Below are 20,812 nucleotides of genomic sequence, written 5' to 3'. Positions count from 1 at the left end.
AATTGCTTATTTTTAACACTGTACATGCTACAGTTATACATATATATGTGTGTGCTTGTGTGTGTATTTTAACTTTTGGTACAGTTTTTAAAAAGAAATTGAATTTATATTATAAAACTTTGAAATGACATTGGAAAAGGTGACTTTTCTGATACTTCATGTGTTTTTACGATCACATTTGTGAACTTACATTTAAAGTATGTTAAAATTGTGACTGAAGAGGCATGTGTTAAAATAAATTTTGGCTTTGAGATTCTTTTGCTTAAACTCTTGAATTTTCTCCTCATTTAAATTCTATTTCACCCTCACCCAAGAATACCTTTACTGGTTTTTTTTTTTTAAAGAGGGGGGAGGGGGAGAGAGTGAGAGAGAGACATCAGTGTGAGGAGAAACATGGATCAGTTGCCTCCTGCATGTGCTCTGCCCCGGGATGGGACCCACACCCTGGGTATGTCCCAGACCGGAAATTGAACCCACAGCTTTTTGGTGTATGGGACGATGTTCCAGCCATCTGAGCCACCAGCCAGGGCAGTGTTCTCCTCGTCTTAGAGCACGTTTTATAATTAGGGGTTCTTAAAGGTAGATTTATTTCCTGTATGAGTCAACATCATAAATTACTTATTTACAGCCATTTGTGTGGTTTTGTTTAAGTAATTGCTTACCTAAAGGGATAAAATTTACAAAGTATGAACACATAAATTGGCTTTTTTAGTATAAAATATCTTCTATTATGGCAGAAAACAAAATTCTATATAAAGAGGTTTATATTTGTTTTTATTAAGAATATCATTTTGTATTATTTCCCATGGATTTATCCATATCTAAATGAAGTCTTATACTCTGAAGTTTAAGAATTTATTAATTCCGATACCTACATCTTGTATTTTTACTTATTAATTTTCTACTAGATCATACTAATCCCACTAGCCCATTACTTGTGAAAACATCCGACCTTTCAGAAGAAAATAAGATAAATTCATCAGTGAAATTTGCTTCTGGAAATACTGTAGGTAAGTGGAAGAGAGTACTACATCTTCCATTAGAAGTTTATTAAGTCTGGATTTAGAGCCTGAGTAATGCAAATGTACAGTCATTTAATACCATCTTCATTGTGTAGAGTAGAGAACAGTCAACCTCTTAAACAGCCTGCCCCCGTGGGAGTGAATGGTTCCCCGTTGCCACCCAAGGCTGGCCTCCTTCTTGCTGCTCCTCTCAGCCAGCCAGATTCAGTCCATTGGCTCTTTTCCAAAGAAGCTGTGTATATATATTCAGTCATTCAGCCAATGTTAATTGAATATTATGTGCTAGACTCTGTTCTAGACACTGAGGATTCAGCAGTAAAACAAAAATATTTGCCTTTATTGAGCTTTATATTTTACAGGGGAGATAAGAAGGGGTTAGGTGGGGAAGTAACTCATATCCTAGGAGGTGGTTAACACTCTGAATAAAAATGAAGTTGGGAAAAGGGAAAGGGAGTAACATTTTCAGTTAGGTGATTAAAGAAGGCCTTACCAAAAGATGGCATTTGAGTGAAAACTGAAAAGGAGTAGAGGGATTCGGCAATGTGAATATCTGAAGGAAAGACATTTTAAGGCACAGGAACAGCAAATGTGAAGCCCTGGTATAGGAAACCTGCCTTACTTCTGCTTGGAACAGCAAGCAAACTCATGGAATAGAACTAGTTAGCAAATTTAATAGGCAGAGGTAGCAAAGGGTAGAATAGTAACCTGGGAACAGGTTAAGACTGACTCTTACTGAGTGAGAGGAAAAACCATTAGCGGTTTTGAATGGAGAAGTGACATGGCCTGACCTTCCTATTTTAGCAGTACCATTCTGGCTGCTATGCTGGTAATGTGCCTGAAGGCAAGAGCCAAACAGGGAAGATCGTTTAGGAGACAGTTATAATGATTCAGGCAAGCGAAGATGCTGGCTTGATCTCTGGAGGTAGCAGTAGAATTGCTGGGAAATGGTCAGATTCTAGCTATATTTTGTAGGAAAAGACCGCAGGAGTTGCTTACCTGTGTGATACAGGATGTGTGAGAGAGGAATCGCGTGGTTCATGGGATTTTTGGCCTGAGCAACTGAAAATTGAGGGTGACTGTGATAGGAATAGGTTTGTAGGGGAGACTAGGAGTTCAGTTTGGACAGCTTAAGTCTGAAATGCCTGTTAGAACATCCAAATGGAAATAGATTAACTTTAGCATCATTCTTGTACCAGTTAAATAGTTTGGTGATTTGACAAGAAGGAAAGGGATACATTTTGAAATGAAACTAAACCAAATAACCAGTGTCTTTAATGAATAACTTTTGAAAGTGTATAACAGCATTCCCTTATATTGTCCCTAGAGTTTCTATTTTAAAAGTTCTTTATTATGTCACAACTGTCAATCTACTTCTGGATTCTCTGCTCCTTCATAAGGCTCTGAGGAAATTGAAAATGATATTTCCTCAGGTGAAAAATTAGGAACTGCTAGCTAATTTCATAAATGTTATTACTGTCTAAGCATATTTTATTCCCTTGTGGAATTTTAAATTTTTCACATTAACAATTTTTAAGTGTTTTCTTTATTTAAAATATTTTTTTAATGATTTTTATTGCAAAAGTAACTCACACTTATTGTAGAAATATAAAAATTTTTATAATCTATTTCACAAATTACCATGATTAACATTCATCGTCAACCTTAATCATCATTCTGTGCATATGCTGTATTTTATATAAAATGAAATTGTATGTACTGTTTTTGTGATCCCCTTTTATGTGACTTATTTTGAATATTTCTGTTATTAAATGTTAACTTTTCTAGATTGTAACTTACACTATGTGCATAGTATTTTGTTGTATAAATAGGCCATTATTTATTTGATTTACATTTAAGTTTTTATAGTAATACTGTTATGTATTAATGAACTGTTAACCTGTTAGCCAGTCTTTGAGTATCTCTTATTTGAAACAATAATTCAGTTATATCTGGGGCACATAGAGTTAAAGTGAAGAAATTATTATTAAGTAGAATATATTCCATTTATCAGCAGACGGTTACAGTAGCTCAGACTCCTTTACTTCAGACCCAGAGCAGATCGGGAATAATGGAACTCGTCAAAGGTCAGTATTTCAGTCAATAAAAAGCATATTAAAATATCTTGTTACATTTTAATATTTAAAATTATTTAGGACCAAGTATAAATTACATAATTGTTTCTCTTCTTTAGTTCTTCACTTCTCTGAAGGCTGTTATCTATTGATTTATGTAAAGGGGAAGTAATTTTGATTCTTTCTAACTTGAATAGAAAACTAATGGAACCCTTATTGTCTCATGGCATTCTGTGGAAGGTTTAAGAAGAGCCAATAACTTCTTGGCAGTAGCCATTTCACACAGCCCCTTTTTTAGGTAAACTGTGAGAGTGTTTAAGTGATACATGTGCAGATTTCCTTTTATAGCCTTATGGCAAGTACCAAAAGAATTCTGTGTTTTACAATGCTATCCAGAATCCCAGCCCAGGGTTGGGCTACCTACCCCCCCTAAAGATCTGCGTTACATATAACTTCAGGCACAAACTAAAATGTGTGGGATCGGTGAGGGTGACAAGGGTTTGTCTTCAACGGCTCTGCCATCCACAGAACATTGCAGGACAGAAGTGTCTTTCTCCTCTTGCTTCCTATACGTAGTAAGACTCCTTTTGCCACATGCCTGGAGGGTATAGAGAGATGCTAGTATATGGAATCACCAGAGAGCTTAGAGTCCAAGGCTGCTGCTTCATACAGTTCTTCCTGTGTTTCTTAAAATTCTCAGTCATCTTGGATTTTATTCTCTTTTGTATCCCTATAAGTGAGGATCAGATTGCCAGAGTCCGTGAGACTCTTCTGAGAATATAGAAAATTTTGGTGGCAAAGAAGTGCATCTTTAGGGTGAGTTGAGCATGAGTATGGTCACCTCTAAAATGGAATGGCCTGTGGTGGTAATGCAGGAATGGGAACTGCAGATAGTTGAGCCGGATTCTACCTCAGCTTGCCAAACTCCAAATTTAAGTTGAAAACTGTCCATATCTGAAAGTAGTTTCTTGTTTTTTAAAAGATTTTTTTATTGATTTTTAGAGAGAGAGGAAGGGAAAAGGGGAGAGCAACATCGATTGGCTGCCTCCTGCATGCTCCTAACTGGAGGTTGAGCCTGCAACCCAGGCATGTTCCCTGAGCAGGAGGAATTGAACCTTTGACCTTTTGGTGCACAGGATGGCACCCAGCCAACTGAGCCACACCGGCCAGGGCTAGAATTTCTTTTTTGAAAATAAATATTTTAGACTAATACTGCCTATAATTGAATGGGAAAACATTACACTACTTTTGCACTCTACTTTGAATTCTTGTTAATAAATAACCTTTCAAATTTTTTGAAATATTGTTAAATGTAAAATTATACTTCGTAAAAATGATTATTTGCCACATTAAATAACCCCTTGTTTAATGCACATCATAAATAGTGCTGTCTTTATTCATTGTACTTCTTGTATACCTACTTGAGAAAATATCCTTTGCTGCTTAGCCAAGTTTGAATGCTTAAAAAGAAAAAAGCTCCAGTACCAGTACCATGACCAACTATACTGCGGTGAATTTTGCAGGTCTCATTCAGGAACGTCCCCTGATACCACTGCACCACCACCTCCCCCTCCAAGGCCACAGCCTTCTCATTCTAGATCATCATCTTTGGATATGAATCGGACCTTTGCAGTCACCACAGGTAGGAGTTAGAGAACCATGATATATATTTTCACTTGATTTTAAAGTTCATTAAGGACACACAACATTTTCTTTTCTCAATATTTCTTTTTTAAAAAATAATTATCTGAAGGAAAATTTGAATTTAAAAAATACCAGGTGAGAGGGAATTTTTTTCTTAATGACTATCTAAAATGTGTTTGAATTCAAATGATAAAGATGGGAACCTGGGAGATGCCACAAAAGACTATAAAAGAACAATATGCTGATATTAAGGAGGGAAAGCCAATAGGTCTTATGTTAGCTGATGAAGAGAGAGAGGAGTCACAGCTTTACTCCAAGGTTTTAATTGTTATAATCATTACCATTATGTTGATCAAAATAAAAAGTTAGGACACTGAGAGATGATGTCCTGATTCGACATTATGAGTTTGGAATGGTGAGAAAAAAGAGAAATAATCAACAGGCCACTGGATTTGTGGGCTAAGAAAGATTGATGTATTATTTGAGAATCACTTACATAGAAACGATAGAGTGAAGTATTAATTAAAAGAGAAAATTGGAAGTTCCCATATTTGATAGCTAAAGATCAGTTGGACTATGGGACGAAAACCAAGAATATATAGTATTATGGGAACAAGCAAGACCATATCAAGAGTGCAATTGAACAAGAGAAACGAATTCTGAGAAAAGGCCACGAGACTCGGCCATTAGGTCATATCCGTACCTTCTAATACTTACCAAACAATCTTAGAAATCTTTATCATTTGATCATATTCATTCAGCCTGTTCTACTAGCAAAGTAATTATATATTTACTAAAAAGAAGACTTGTATATTCACGCAGGACAACAACAAGCTGGAGTTGTTGCCCATCCTCCTGCAGTGCCTCCAAGACCACAGCCCTCACAGGTATTCTCCAACATATTCATTACTAAGCATCAGTTATTACACTCCTCATGATCAACTTGTCTGTCAGGTATTTGATTCTATCCTAGAATTATTTTGAAGATTCACAATTACCTAATTGTCATTCTTACTGAGCATTTAATTCAGGGAAGATAAGTCTTATTTTGAAAAGTAATTCCAATAATAATTTGAGTTATTTTTTGAAAGAAGCTCCATAGTGAACCAAATGGAAGTGTCTTGACAAAGGAGGGTTTTGTGGAAAGAACAGTGGGTTGGGAGATAGGAGATGCCCATCTCTGTTCCGGATCTAGCAGTGACTCAGAGCGACCTCCCTGCATGCGTCTGGATGTGCTACTACTTCAGTAAAGGAAGGGTCAGATGACCTCTGCATCCCTGCCAGGTTGAAATTGTTTTGATCTGCACAAAACTATTGTGTTCCAGGGTAGATTCTGTATTATAACTGTTAGTTTTATGTGACTGACTGACTACCTTTTACATGAATGAATTTGGTTGATTTTTTTGAGTTAGAGTCTTAAAATTAAGTTGGGTGTTTGCAGTTTAAAAGATGGTTTCTTAATTGTAAAAGATACTGAAATTTAAATAATCCAGTATTTATTTTATCTAAAGTACCAGCAAAAATATTCTTACTGGGGTTAAGCTGTGAAACCCAGTGAGCTGGTCTCTTAACTCAAGAACCAGCCTAGTGGGGAAGACAACTATAAACAACAGTTATAAGTGCAACAATAGGTGTGTTTATGAAATGCTTTGCTACATCTTCACTAGTTAGTAAAGTCAGGGATCACATTGAAGAGATGTAAGTAAAGTGAAGGAAGGGAGACTTATGCAGAGACTGGAAAAGTAAAGTGGTATTTCTTTGGGAGAGCATTCCAACCAGACAGAGCAACATTCACAAAGCCATGCAGGTGTGAGGTAAGTCTGGTGTGCTCTTCAAGGAAAAACAAGTCAGTTCAGTACAACTGGAGTGATGGGAAAGGGAACACAAGAGGTCGGGAAGGGCAGAGCATCTCCTCTATTATTATAAGAAGGGTAGAATTTTCTTAAAGGAGATGGAAACTTTTAAAGGGCAAGCAAGGAAGAGACTTCTGATTTATTCCTATAGCATTCTGCACTTCCTTTGTAATAAAACTTCCCCCACTGTATTTTAATTCCTTGTTAACCTATGTCTCATCCTGCAATAGACTATCAGCTTTATTGGGCATGGACCTTATTTGTTTTGTTCACTGTTAGAACCATAGTACTTGGCCAAAAGTAGATACTCAAAAAATACATTTTTGATTGAAAATTGTAGAAGAATTAGAGGACAGACTGAAGGGAAATACACTGACGTGTTGGGAGAATAGTTAGCACACTGGTTTCTACACTTTAAAAAAAAATAACCTTTTTGCCCGGCCAGGCGTGGCTCAGCGGTTGAGCGTGGACCTAGGATCCAGGCGATCGGGGTTCGATTCCCGGTCAGGGCACATGCCCGGGTTGTGGGCTTGATCAATGACTCTCTCATCATTGATGTTTGTCTCTCTCCCTCTCCTTTCCTCTCTCGGAAATCAATAAAGATATATTTTTAAAAAAATAAAAAAATAACCTTTTTAAAAACATAATGAAACATTTAAAAAAAACAAACAAAACTTGTTTAAAGAACAAACAATTGCTCAGTAGCCCAATTAAGAAAATAATAGATGCAAGTGAGAATCAGAGAGTAGGGCCAGACTTTCCCCTCTCCTTATGCACTTTCTTTGCAAAAGGAATTTTGTAAAAGTATCTTTTTTATTGGGGTTTTGTTGTCTTAACCAGGGTTTTTTAGAACTAAATGTTACTGTTGCTCACCTCCATGAATTTACAGATAATAAAACAGCATCTTTATAGTAATATTTTCAAAGGAAAGAGGCCACTTTGTGACTGATAAGCCAGCGAAGTGTTTGCTCCTCTGTTCTGAACCGTTGTCTAGGCTGCTGGTCCCGCAGTGCATCGCCCAGTGGATGCTGATGGCCTGATAACTCACACTAGTACCTCACCTCAGCAGATACCAGAACAACCAAATTTTGCAGATTTCAGCCAGTTTGAAGTATTTGCTGCATCAAATGTAAATGAAGAACAAGATGAGGAAGCTGAGAAACACCCAGAAGTCTTGCCGGTCAGTTTTTAAGGGCTTACCTAATTTTTCACGGGGACTCTCTTTCTCTTTCATGCTCATAGCTTGTCTGTAAACAGAGGAGCCTCTAAAAGAGCAGATACTAGAGCAAACATCAGTGAGCAAAATATCTGCTGCTGCTCCTTTGAGAGGATTTATGTTTCCTAGGTCAGTGATTCTCTATTTTTATTGTCCTTAGACTCCTGCTTGTTGCAGAGTGTTGCTTAATAAGAATCAGAATCTGGGTGGAAAGACACAACCATCTGGTCCTGGCTAAAATACTGCTCTGGGGTTGCATCTTAATGCTAAGCTCTCACTGTGTCATTTTGTGAAGATTTCCATGTAGCAACAAGCTGTGGTTGCCATAGTTACACTCAGTTCGTGTGAGAGTAAATCACTTTGAGTTAGACAGACTTACAGATTACAGGATGCCAAAAGGTAATCTTGGCGAACAGTGTTCTAGGAGACTCTGTTTAGTACTAGTGGCAAGAGCTTCTCTACGGGTCCCTGACCTCACTAAATATAAATGTGGAATTGGAGGGACCAGAGGAATTCTAAAACCTTGGTTCTGATGTATCAACCTATATTGAGCTTCCCTGACAGATCCCCAAATCCATGTTTATTTGACTGGCATAATTTAGCCAAAGGTTTTTTTATAGATCTGATCCATGAAAAATTTTCTACTAGCCACTTCTTCAAACCTGTAGCCTGTCTTATGTGGGGTCACTAAGGGTATGTACTGTACCTCCAGGAAGGCAGAGGAGAACCTGGGGGGGGGGAGTACTGGCGTGCACAGTGTACTGGTACGCATGCCCCTGGGTGGATGCATTCCTCCCCCAGCCACAAGAACTTCCTAAACGGCTGTGGCTGCATCCTCAGCTCTCCCCCACACCCTCAGGTCTATTACCTTCCCTCCTCTCTTACCTTCGGTACTAGAGAATGGTCATTTTCTCAAATTCCTTCTCATCTTCATCTCAGGTTCCTTATTGTCACAACGAATATTTTCTTAACATTTTACTCTGATGTGTTACGTATGTGTTTATGCATAATTGTATAATACTTATATATAATGAGTAATAATATATTCATCTCTAGGTTGAAAAAGCTTCCGATCCTGCAAGTACTCTTCGAGTTGCCAAAACAGATAGTAAAATTGAAGAAAAGACAGCTGCTAGTGCTCCCGCCAATGTGGTATGCAGGAAGTCTTTTATAATACTGATCATTTGTACATACAAAATGTCATAGGAAATCATTTGCACTTTTTAAGATTTTAAAGATGAAAAAAATCTTAGAAATAAAGTTAGAGATCATCTAACCCATTCCACTGTCTTTCACTGTAGCATATTTAGTCTGAAACAGAACATGAATTGCTTATTAAACATTCTAGATGGTAGTCTGTCATCCATATTGGTGCATGCCACAGTTCTCATAAGTTATGTGGCATTGCAATCTTCTGAATACACAGAGTAGAACTTCCTTATTGGTGAAACACTCTAAGGTTAATGTTACATTCTGTGCTCTTTTTTCTTTAACTGTTTTAGGGATAATATTTTTCTTCAGCATTTTATGAAAAATTTTAAATATACAGAAAAGTTGAAAGAACTTTACTTTGTATATCAATTAACATTTTACCATACTTTATTACATATCTCTATTCTTATATCTGTCAATATCGGCGATTTTTAACCTTTTTAATCTCACGGCACTCGTAAACTAATTACTAAAATTCTGTGGCACACCAAAATATATATTTTGCCAATGTGACAAAAAATGTATATATAATTTTGATTCAGTCACACTGGACAGCTATTGCTGTGTTGGCTGTTGTCATTTTTTTTATTTGACAATCAGGAAAAAGAGGTCAGTGCCCCCAACTAAAATCATGTCTTGCGTGTTTTAAACATTCTTGCTGCACACTGGTTGAAAATCGCTGCTCTTTATCGGTCCTTCTTATCTGTTGTTTGTATTCTTTCTCCTTGAGAGAAAAGTTTTGCTAAATTTTTTTTCTATTTTCATCCAGACATTCCTAATACTTATTAAAATAGCATTTGTTTCTGAAAGTGCTTAAATTCTGCTTTATGGACACTTTACTACATTAGTAGTTCTGTAGTGTTTCTCAATCGTTAATTTTTTTTTATTTTTAAACATATCTTTATTGATTTCAGAGAGAGGAAAGGAGGGGGAGAGAGAGATAGAAACATCAATGATGAGTCACTGATCGGCTGCCTAGCCCACAACCGGGTATGTGCCCTGACCTGGAATCGAACCCCGATCACCTGGATCCTAGGTCAATTCTCAACCGCTGAGCCACACCCAGCTGGGCAGTCGTTAATTTTTGTCAGTTCATGGCAACAAATTAAAAATAGCATTTAACCAAAGAGATGACAGTTGAGTCCTTTCATTTATTAACTAGTCGAATCAGGTTATGGTAAATACTAAAATACCATATTTGATTCTTTTGAAGGCAGAGACACAGTTTCCAACAAAATGTCTATTCATTTTCATGGGTTATAATTATTATAGACCTTAGTAAAGGGTTTTTTAACAGTGCCTAGCTTTTCACTTTTTTATAAATTAATTTATTCATTAAGATGATGTATTTTAGTATTTTCGAGTAGGAAATTCTGTGGTGATAATGGGTGCACATTTCTGGAGACTTCCTCTTATATTTATTGAACAGATATATATTGAACATGTGTCATGATTATGTTAAATCTGTGACTGTTACAGGCTTGAGCCAGATTCAGGTCACGAGGAGCTGATACTGCCCTTTATAAATTGTCTAGTCGGTACATTCACAATTGTGATGTCAAGTAGGAACATCCTCTCCTATTGTAATTTAAGTTAGCTGTTGCTACAAATTGTAAATTGTTTTAAAGTAGGAAAAGTGACTTAATTTTAGGAGAATAAGCGGCTTAAGGAAAGCAGATGGTGTTGGTGAAGTTCTGACTAACCATGGGTGTCTTCAGGAAATGCTCATCACTAATGGAATTTTTGTCTTCCAGAGCAAAGGTACAACCCCTCTTGCTCCACCACCCAAACCTGTTCGAAGAAGATTAAAATCAGAAGATGAGTTAAGGCCAGAAGTTGATGAACATGCACAAAAGACAGGTGTCTTAGCTGGTGTTCTTGCATCACAGCCTTCTATTCCTAGGTAATCAAAGCCATTCCTAAACACGGTAATTACTGGGAACAAAAAGCACAGAGATTAAAAATATCAAACAGAAGGAAATTATGGTCATAGTTCTTTAGTTGAAGAAAGCCTCTTCATTGTTGCTCTTTGAGAGTTTTCTCATGTATGAGTAGGCAGAATATTCTTTCCAGTTTTTCCTTCTAAGTTCATTTCCAATTCTATTTTTGTACCCTACTGCAGACTTTTAAAAAATTAACAGTGTAGAGTCACTGATATTTTAATTAGTTATTCTAGACCAGAGGTTGGCAGACTAGTCTTACGGGCCAGATTCAGCCCATGGCCTGTTTTTGTAAGTGCCGTGAGCTGTGGCTTTTACATTTTTGTAAAACAGAGAAGAGAGAGAGAAAGAAAAAAGAAAGAGAAAAGAAACAAAAAATAAGAATATGACCTTCAAAGCCTAAAATATTTACTCTCTGGCGGTTTACAGAAAAAGTTTACAGATGCCTGCTCTAGACTAACTTCAACTCAGGTGATTTTACAGAAGAAGAATTAAAACAGTTACCGCAAAAATTAAGCTTCTGAAGCGTAGATACTTTTGGTTGACTGTTGAAACTGAGCAAGTGAAGGTAAACTGTACTGATAAGCAAAAGATGCTCCCTCTACTTTCTAGTTTAGAGATAGATCAGGGCCGAATGGAGAGAATTTAAAGATAAGAAGGTTATTTATTTATTCTGCTCTCTTTATCTCCTCAGGTCTGTTGGGAAAGATAAGAAAGCTATTCAGGCATCAATTAGGCGCAATAAGGAAACCAACACAGTTTTGGCCAGATTGAATAGTGAATTGCAGCAACAGTTAAAGGTAATGTAGTTTCTGAATGTCTGGGAAGCTCCATCGGCACAGAGCATCTCAGAATTGAACTGGAACTTAGAGGTGATCCAACACTTCTTATACTAGTATGAAGCTTTCCATGTAGCAAGAGAAATGTGTATCTAAAATGTTTTATATGCCTGAGTCTTTTAATATTAAAAGGAATATTTATACTAAACTGTGATATGATTGCCTTATAAGGCATCGCTATTCTTATAATGGTTCTTAACTTTTCATAATGAAACACAAGACAGGAAATATGGTGACCTCAGACTCCAAGATCACATACTGGCTCTCTACACTCTATGATTTGAGTATTGTCAACTTATCCTTTTATCAAAGATAGCTCAGATTCTATTAAAGGGACTTAACCAGGTCTAAAGAAGAGAGGAATGGAGGCAATTTAGCTCATCTTGCTTGTGGAAAAGAAAAGACAAGCCTTAAATAGAAGGGCTTAGGGCCAGTGTGTACGCACTCCTGTCATCTATACTTGAGAGGAATGAGTTTGTTTCTCTTACTCTAGCCATGATTTCTTTTAATCCCTGTGAATAAAAATTAACAGCCAGAATCGTTTATGCCTTAACATGATTAAGCATTCATGTTTTATAAACCAGTGGTTTTCAAACCTTAATGTGTGTATAGTTAATCTGGGGTCATGTTAAATGCAAATTCTGATTCATATTAGGTATGTAGTGGACCCTGAGAATTCTGCATTTCTAATAAGCTTCCAGGTATTGGGGATGCTGCTGGGCTGTTGGCCCCTCTTTGGGTAGCAAGGTTGTAAATCACAAAGATGAGTAGAAAAGAGTTTGCAGAAATGTAAAATGAATACATTTGTCTCTGCCCTATTAAACTGAACTCACTGAAGGTAAATCACAATTTCTGCTTAGGGTAACTTTAATTTATGTCCAAACCAAGATACTTTTGAGAAAAAAAGAGGGAGGGATGTGTTAGTACTTAGGCCAGGACATCAGAGGTAAACTGGAACTGTCCTAGATAAACTTGTAACCTTCTTGTCTCTGTCCCCTAAACCTAGCACATGTTAGGTCTTTAGGGTCCCCAGACCCAATTCCAACAGTGGGACGGGGTCCCCCCACACCAACATACAATTCTGACACTGGCACAGTCTGAGAATTCAACTCAGTTCTGACACTGTCTGCCTGGAGATAACATAGATTCCGTAGGTTAAGGAACTTCTGACCAACTGGCTGTAGATGGAGGTTCCAGTGGCACCCCCTCCACCCCCCTGCCCAACTAAGAATGCCGATCACAAGTCCAGGTTGTTACTGGTACTTCCGACCAACTGGCTATAAATTATAGGTTTCCCTAGCCCCCTCCTTGGATTTGATTAATTTGCTAGAAAGACTCACAGAACTAAAGAGAAATATGCCCCTTCCTAGAACACTGATTTATAAAAGGTTATATAGCTCAGGAACAGCCAGATAGAAGAGATGTATAGGGCAGGTATGTGGGAAGGGGGCATAGAGCTTCCATCCCCTCTCCAGGCGACATTCTCCCCACGTCTCCATGTGCTCGCCTATCCAGAAGCTTTCCAGATACTGTCCTTTGGGGTTTTTACAGAAGCTTCATTACTTAGGCATGATTGATTAAATCATTATCCGTTGGCTGCTGATTGAACCTTCAACCTGGGGGTGGGACTGAAAGTTCCAACTTCCTACTTGCTTGGTTGGTTCTCCTGGCAACCAGCCTTAGGTGCTTTCCAAAAGTCGTTTTCATTAATATAACAAAAGACACCTTCCCCCCCCCCCAAATGCTTGGGAAATTCCTAGGCTTTGGGGGAGCTATGACCCAGGAACTGTGGGTGAAGACCAAATATACATGAGAAATATGGTTTGGTCATCTGAATGACAAACGTGTGTTTCTTATGAATCAATATTGTGTTAGGCATTTGATAAATGTTTGTTGAATGAATGTTATTCTTGCAGAATTCTTTGATCAAAAAAGATATTTGCAGTTCTATGATTAGAAATTTGGTTTGTTGTAAAGGAAGAATATAAAAGTAAGGACAAGCTTGCTAGTACCATACTGAAGATGAAAATTTTGTTAATGGGTGTTTTTCTAAAGAACTAAAGAAAACCATAGAAACATATATATAGGAGCCATTTTAAGAATCGCCCTTCTCATTATCTGTGAGAACAGAAAATAGGAAGTATGATACCAAATAGAAAAAGGTAGTTCTAGTTAAAATATGATACTCTCAGTATGATAAAGGGTGAAAAACAGGAAAGTAGATAAATTAGAATTTGCTGGCTATCTGAAAAGACTGCTCAAAATCGACAGTGCTTAGAAATTCCTACAAAATAAGTTTATTCTTTGTGAAACTGAAACTCAAAATGAGGTTCAGGTGTTGCTATAACCAGATGTAATCACCAGGGGAAGAATCTATGTTAACTCCTCATCTACAGTTACTGCAGGGGGTATGCTTTGTGCAAGGTTCATGCATAATAATGGCCATCATTTGCAAATACTGGCTTTTCTAATAATTAAACAAAAAAAATTTAATTACCCTATTTATATAATAAGAAAAATATTTTAATATTACATAAACATTTGTAAAGTGAAATAACTTTTTAAAAAATGAACAGCTATTCCTTCATCATCTTAACAAATTTAAATTGTTTTTTGATGCACAGCTGTTGTTAGATGTGCCTTTGTTTTTATAGATGTTGAAACATAACCTGGCTTTGCATCTTTTTCAGGATGTTCTTGAGGAGAGAATTTCCCTGGAAGTTCAACTGGAACAACTTCGACCATTCTCTCACCTATAAGCCAATTGCCGTTAACTGTGAACATACCCATTTTTAAGCAGTTTTGGGTTCAAGCCAATTTGGAGACCCATACATTCAGCTCACTGCTTAATTCAACATTAAATTTTATGATTGTTTTGCCCTATATGTTCACCACTGTATTTAAGTATCTTTTATTTTTTAATTTCAACAATAAAAGGGTCAGGATGACTTTTTCTGGAGGGTATATTGTGTTTGTTGGCACAGCCCACCCTTGTTATTTCAAAGCAGCAATAATACATAATGTTGGGCCATTAGACTTATGTGGCTAAAACTACACACTGATTTGATTTACAGAATGGGCTTCTCTTTACATCTCAAGCATATTTGCAAAAGGAGACAAAATTAAGTAAACTTAATTTGTCTTTCAGATTAAATGTTTCACATAAAGTATCTATATTTGTCTTATAAAAATCTTTTAAATGAGTTTTCTATTTAATTTTTTTTTATTTGAAAGAACTGTGTTGGGTAAGGCCATCTTTAACTGTAAGCTCTGCCGTAGTCAACATTTTCTGGAGTCCTGTGGTTCCTTCAGGGTTCTCCTTGGGTTGTCAACTTGGGGTCAGGTTCTATATTTTCCTTATGAAAATTTGATGGTTCACCAGTGACTTAAAATATTTTTGTGTGAGATTTTAATTCAGCAGCAAACTTTTGAAATAGCTCTGAAGACAGACCTTTCTTAATTATACCCTAAAAGTGAAGGGGAAGTGTTGAACTACAAGCAATGTAAGTACCATCCACTTGCAAACATCATGCTTTTTGCATGATTTATGCACTTAACTTTCCGTTAAAAGCTTATACTCATGAGTCTCTACAGAGATTATTTTCAAGTAATATGTTTTAAATTTTTTGAGGACATTAATTATTCACAGAATAAACAAATTCTTTAGGATTTCTAGTTTACCTTCAGCTATCTTGTCACTTGCTCTTTTGCCATGTGGACAGGTTTTCCCTATTAGCAGAGTTTCTGAAGTGTGCCCTATTCAGGATGATATACTGTCTTAGGGTTTGTTTCAGATATATATATATTTATATATCAATACATACACACATTTGGATAGGATTTGTATATTTGCATTCATTGCTGACCAATAAACCTTGAATGGTTTATTCTGTCTGTGGGAATCATAGATGTTGAGCTGCATGGATATGTCATAACAGAATCAAAAGTTTGATTTTACACTATAAAACACAATATTTTAAATTTTGTACAGTTAACAAGAATTTAAATTCTTAAGAATTAGAAGAAATTTATATTTTCATTGTTGAAAAAGGAAAATGTTTAAAATAGCCTAGTTCACAATCCTTGTGTACTAATATAGTTTATTACCTTAAAGGAGAACATGAAGCAGAAAGGAAACTGACATCCAGGAGCCTCCTAGATTAATACAACTTTTACCTACCATTAACTAAGTAAAAATATTATTACTACATATGTCAGCTAAAGCTTCCAAGTAGCTAACGGGTTCTGGCTTCAGTTTGTTAAATAATTAAATGAAGACTTTAAAGAACAGCGCTGAAAACTACTCAACACCTATTTTGTTGTTTCTCTATTTTGAAATAGATTTGTCTTAATTTCTTTATTTTTATTAAACTAAATTCCATTACAGGTAAGTTTTGGTAGGCTTCCACTTATTTTTGTTCTTTTAAAGTTGGGTTTTTTTTCGAAAGCCTTTTAATTTAACAATGTCACAAAATGTTAAAGCTTTTTTATTTTGAAGATCTAAAAGTTTATTTTGCAACCACAGAACATTTAAAAATCACAGAAAACTTTTTAGTACTTGTGGTATATTTTTAATGCTCTCTGGAAGAATACATTCATATTTAGGATATACGTGACAGGTTTTTGAGTAAATTGCCATTTATATTCCCTATACATATTTTTAAATTAAATGATTCATGAAAATGTTAAAGATAATTGGTAAATCACCAACAAATTAAAGTATTTCTCTAGACTGACCATTTAAGAACCCCTTTTCATTCTGATGTTTTATTAGATCATAAAAGAAAACTTTAAATACACAATACACTTGTTCTGTTTTGTCAGGTAACTCTGTCGAATACTGTCCATGAAAAAGAACTGCCAAGAGAGGTGGTTCAAAGTCTTGGACTCAGCTTATTCTTATTGTACATTTCCCATAATGAGCATAGATAATAAAGCTTAAAAGTGAGGAGGAACCTTACGGGCCATCGTGGAACAGGAAATACATGTTGTCTATCTTTGCCTGGAGAATTGGCCCCGATGTTTTTTTAAAGTTCAGTCTCATTTCTCCATGGTACTTTTGATTGTATTTTGGAGTACTGATAACCACAGGAACTTGTCATCCTCAGCTTCTGTGGCACAAATCCATTCACGTTTTGGACCTTGAAGAATGAAGGCATTCTTGATATCTGTAAAAATATTTGAGGTTCACTAATTAATCTTTGCAGGTAACAATCAAAAGGAGAAATTGTTTTAAAATTCAAAAGTTGACCAGGTCTTTAAGAATTTTTTGAATACTGAAAAGGAATTCAAATAAATTCAGTTTAGGATGTAACTTCCTGAAATTGCTGAATATTCAAATATATGATCATCTAAAGTAATCATCTCTATTAATTAGCAATTATGTTTAAAGACTAAATGATAGATGATCTAATGTTCTTTAATTCCTTGTCTTGGCCACTCCTGAAGGAACTGGAACCAGTAAAGGCCTTTACTGAGAGTTACAAATGGAGATGCTGAGAGCTAGACCTAGACAACTTTGGTGTGAGGGCCAGTGACAGAATTAAGGCAGCCTCTTAGCTGAATGGCCACTATCTTTTAGGTAACATGATGATATTTTAACAGGGCGTACCTGATTAAGGGGAGTCATACACTTTTAAATATACCCGGTGATTTTAGGTAACTAACCCATTTTATCTGAGTTTGTCTTCTAGGTGGAAATATTCTTGGTTTTCATTTTTTTCTCAGGCTCAGATTTAAAATGGGGCTGAAGCTTAGTCAGCAGTCCTTTTTATATTAATATTTTCTCTGAGGTCTTGGTTCCAGCTTTAACATTTAAGTCCTGCCTTTACATGCAGTGAAAAATATTGGAATGAGTGCTCTCCATTCAGGTTGTCTGGCCTAACAGAAATAGAAGAGACATGGATCCTTTCAAGCTTAGGAAGTAGATAACTAAAAATAGGCACAGGTTTAGGTTTAAGTCGGAAATTTTTTTTATATAACAAATGATATTTCTATTGAGGTTATTATGAATGAAATGTTTGTTACTAAACATCCTTTACAAATTTGTTGATTTCTTTTATCTCCTTTACTCTTAATTTAAATATGAACTTAAGAAGAGGTACAGTAAAATCCATAATAATCACTTAGTCCTAGTAGGATGGAAAAAGTCTAACATTGTAACATCCACAGGCAGTGTGACGTAGTTGGCGTGTGTCTGACGATGCCAGCATTCCTTCCTTTTTTTTTTTTAAATATATCTTTATTGATTTCAGAGAGAGGAAAGGAGAGGGAGAGAGAGGGACAGAAACATCAATGATGAGAGAGTCATTGATCTGCTGCAGCCCGCAACCCGGGCATGTGCCCTGACCGGGAATCGAACCCTGATCGCCTGGATTGTAGGTCGACACTCAACCGCTGAGCCACGCCTAGCCGGGCAGCATTCCTTCCTTTTGCTCTTCCAAGTAGATGAAAGTTTACATGAAGGAAATCCTAAAAATACTTGGGGAATTATTTGCAAACTGCAAATTTATAATTCCAGTGCTTTTCCTACTTTTCTATTTTAATAGTTAATGAGCTTTACATAATACAGCTTTCGAAAGGTATTAAACTCTTGGAAAAGAATACATACATTTGGAGTCTGGAATATCTTCTATGAGTAACCTATGGAGGGCCACTGATGCGATGAACTGGTAGGTTGATTTTGAAGCCCTTTCGAATGGCGTGTGAGATGTGCCCCGACTAGAAACAAGCAGTGCGTCGTTGAAGAGGAAAAGGCTGAGGTCGCGGGTGTGTTCATAGAGCCTGTGTTAAAATGCAGAAGGCAGTTTCAGAAGGGTTCCGTAGGCAGCGTGGAGAAGGGGAACATTCAACTCTCCAGACTTTTCTCAAGTTTGATATTTTGCATATGATATGTTTGGGCAATCTGGGGAAAATGAATTTTTGTTTGGTTTCATCTTTAAGGGTAACAGTTGGGGTGGAGAACCAGTGTGGCACGAGGTGTCTTAAATAGAAAGCATCGAACTACTGGTAGGAAATAGAAATTTCTAATTTTGATTGGAGGGAGGGAAACTGATGTGTAACTTAAGATACCTGATCAGTGTGAAAAGTTAGCGTTAAGTAGCTCTTGGTTTTCACTGAGGTTGCTACCATGGTCGAAGGTAGGCGTATGTATCAACAGGCAAAATGTGTCCACAACCTTCGTGTATTACCCTCTTTGCCGCTCTGTTGTCGCAGCCAGCTCAAGTGGCTGTCCCTGCACACTGGTGTGGGTTATCTGTGTGAATGCTCAACAGCATCAAGTGATGTGCGAGGGAGGAGCTTGGGGAGCCCCACCCCACCAGGAGTGCTGAGTAAAGCAAGCTTAGTGTTTTGATGGAGGGTTATCAAAAAATTTATCTGCTCTTAGAAGCATCCTTTACTCTCAGGAAGGGAGTCAGTTTACCAGCTTGTTCAGAGGAAGTCTCATATTTCTATCTTCACCATTTTTTGTTTAATTTTTAGTTTGTCGGTTTAGATCCACATACAGTTTTAATAAATGCTGAAGGGACATCCCATCCCTCCACTTAGGTCACCCAAGATACCAGACTAGTACATATCTTTCCAATTCTTTTATCTGCTTAGGTAGTCACACATATGTACATATATATATACACACATCTATTTACAGGTAGTTTGCCATTATTTTACAAAAATGGTAACAGTCACACTTTTTCATGCTTTTCTCACTCGGCAATGGAAATCACTACAAGTGAGCTGGTATGGCTTTCATTACTTCTTTTTAGTAGCTAAATGATACTTCCTGGTGTAGATGGACCATCATTTATTCAACTCTTCCCCTTTTGATGGGCAGTCCCTTTTTGATGGACATTTGCTATGTTTACAGGTTTGGGTCTCTTTCCTCTTCTCATTTGTTCTTTATTGCCACTATGAGCAATGTTGGAATAAACTGGTCCTTACATATAAACAAATTCCTTACATGTGCTGTTACCTTTATCATAGGATTGCCAAGGGTAGGACTGATGGGTGAAAGGGTGTGTGTATTTTTATCAAAGACTTCCAGATTGCTCTCCATAAAAGCTGCTATATTTCATATTTAGAGTCTACTTCATATGACAATGTCTGTCTTGTACATAGTACAAACTTTAATGTGTGTCTGAGTTACTTGGAGGTTTTGTTAAAGTGCAAATTCTTATTTAATAGAGCTGAAGTAACCGGAGATTCTTTATTTCTAACAGCTCTCTGGGTTAGAAATAACCCCTGCGTCATTCCCACTCTGGTGGATCACAGTGGCTTTTGGGGTTCTCTTCCCCAGGAAAAGAATCAGTTCAGAGCCAGGGTTAAGTGTCCCTGAGAAGTCTGGGTTTCCCCCTTTTCCCGATGCCTGATTGCCCCGGTAAATGACTATAGGTCCCTTTGGATAAAGCTAAAAGGAAAGGTAACTGCATTTTGGGTGTTATTGTAGGGTTTTTCCTCAAGAAGACTCGGTCTGAGAAGTGGGGATTCAGTCTCTATTCACCAGCCCTAGAGGGCTCCACTTTTGCAACTTTGGGGAGACCCCATGGGAAGGGGGAAAAGCATGCTAAAAATCAGCAAGCTTAAAGTCACATAAATGAAAAGCAGTGTTTCTGAAAAAACAATGATGCATAATGTATCCTAAAAGCTTAAAAGCCAAGAAGTGTTTGTGAAGGTCATAGCCCAAGGGCACAGGCTCACTAAAAAACAGCCCAGCCAAGCAGATAGGGCTAAGTGTTGAGCGTCAACCTGTGAACCAGGAGGTCACGGTTCGATTCCCAGTCAGGGCACATGCCCAGGTTTCAGGCTCGATCCCCAGTAGGGGGTGTGCAAGAGGCAGCTGATCAGTGACTCTCACATCACTGATGTTTCTGTTTCTTTCCCTCTCCCTTCCTGTCTCTGAAATCAATAAAAACATGTTATAAGTAAATAAATACAGACCAAAGCATAGGACTATAGAACTGTTAACCCTCCCTCTCATGTCTTGCCATCACACCAATAACAACAAGGGATAACAGAGT

At 37.0% G+C, this 20,812-nt stretch overlaps 2 protein-coding genes across 12 annotated transcripts in view; one reads left to right on the top strand and one right to left on the bottom strand.

Moving 5' to 3' along the window:
- The window catches only part of REPS1 (RALBP1 associated Eps domain containing 1), a 93,668-nt gene extending 78,917 nt beyond the window's left edge, over positions 1-14,751 (top strand). For 5 of the 7 annotated variants that reach the window (XM_081141067.1, XM_081141065.1, XM_081141063.1 and 2 more), the window contains 9 exons: positions 909-1,010; positions 3,034-3,106; positions 4,618-4,736; positions 5,561-5,625; positions 7,586-7,771; positions 8,864-8,959; positions 10,774-10,922; positions 11,654-11,759; positions 14,489-14,751. In XM_081141067.1, coding sequence (XP_080997193.1) covers positions 909-1,010; positions 3,034-3,106; positions 4,618-4,736; positions 5,561-5,625; positions 7,586-7,771; positions 8,864-8,959; positions 10,774-10,922; positions 11,654-11,759; positions 14,489-14,557 — 965 coding nt within the window. In that variant the 3' untranslated portion in view covers positions 14,558-14,751. The remainder of the gene's footprint in view (positions 1-908; positions 1,011-3,033; positions 3,107-4,617; positions 4,737-5,560; positions 5,626-7,585; positions 7,772-8,863; positions 8,960-10,773; positions 10,923-11,653; positions 11,760-14,488) is intronic. The other 2 variants (XM_081141066.1, XM_081141064.1) reach the window with 1 other exon arrangement.
- A 1,541-nt stretch (positions 14,752-16,292) lies between these two features.
- Positions 16,293-20,812, bottom strand: part of ECT2L (epithelial cell transforming 2 like) — a 54,565-nt gene continuing 50,045 nt past the window's right edge. For 3 of the 5 annotated variants that reach the window (XM_081141057.1, XM_081141058.1, XM_081141059.1), the window contains 2 exons: positions 18,409-18,581; positions 16,293-16,966 (listed from right to left, as the gene is read on the bottom strand). In XM_081141057.1, coding sequence (XP_080997183.1) covers positions 16,839-16,966; positions 18,409-18,581 — 301 coding nt within the window. In that variant the 3' untranslated portion in view covers positions 16,293-16,838. The remainder of the gene's footprint in view (positions 16,967-18,408; positions 18,582-20,812) is intronic. The other 2 variants (XM_081141060.1, XM_081141061.1) reach the window with 1 other exon arrangement.

This window comes from Miniopterus schreibersii (genome assembly GCF_964146895.1).
Source record: "Miniopterus schreibersii genome assembly, chromosome: 6".
Classification (NCBI taxonomy): domain Eukaryota; kingdom Metazoa; phylum Chordata; class Mammalia; order Chiroptera; family Miniopteridae; genus Miniopterus; species Miniopterus schreibersii.
Note: the sequence above shows the minus strand (reverse complement) of the source record. Positions and strands in the feature narration are given on the sequence as shown.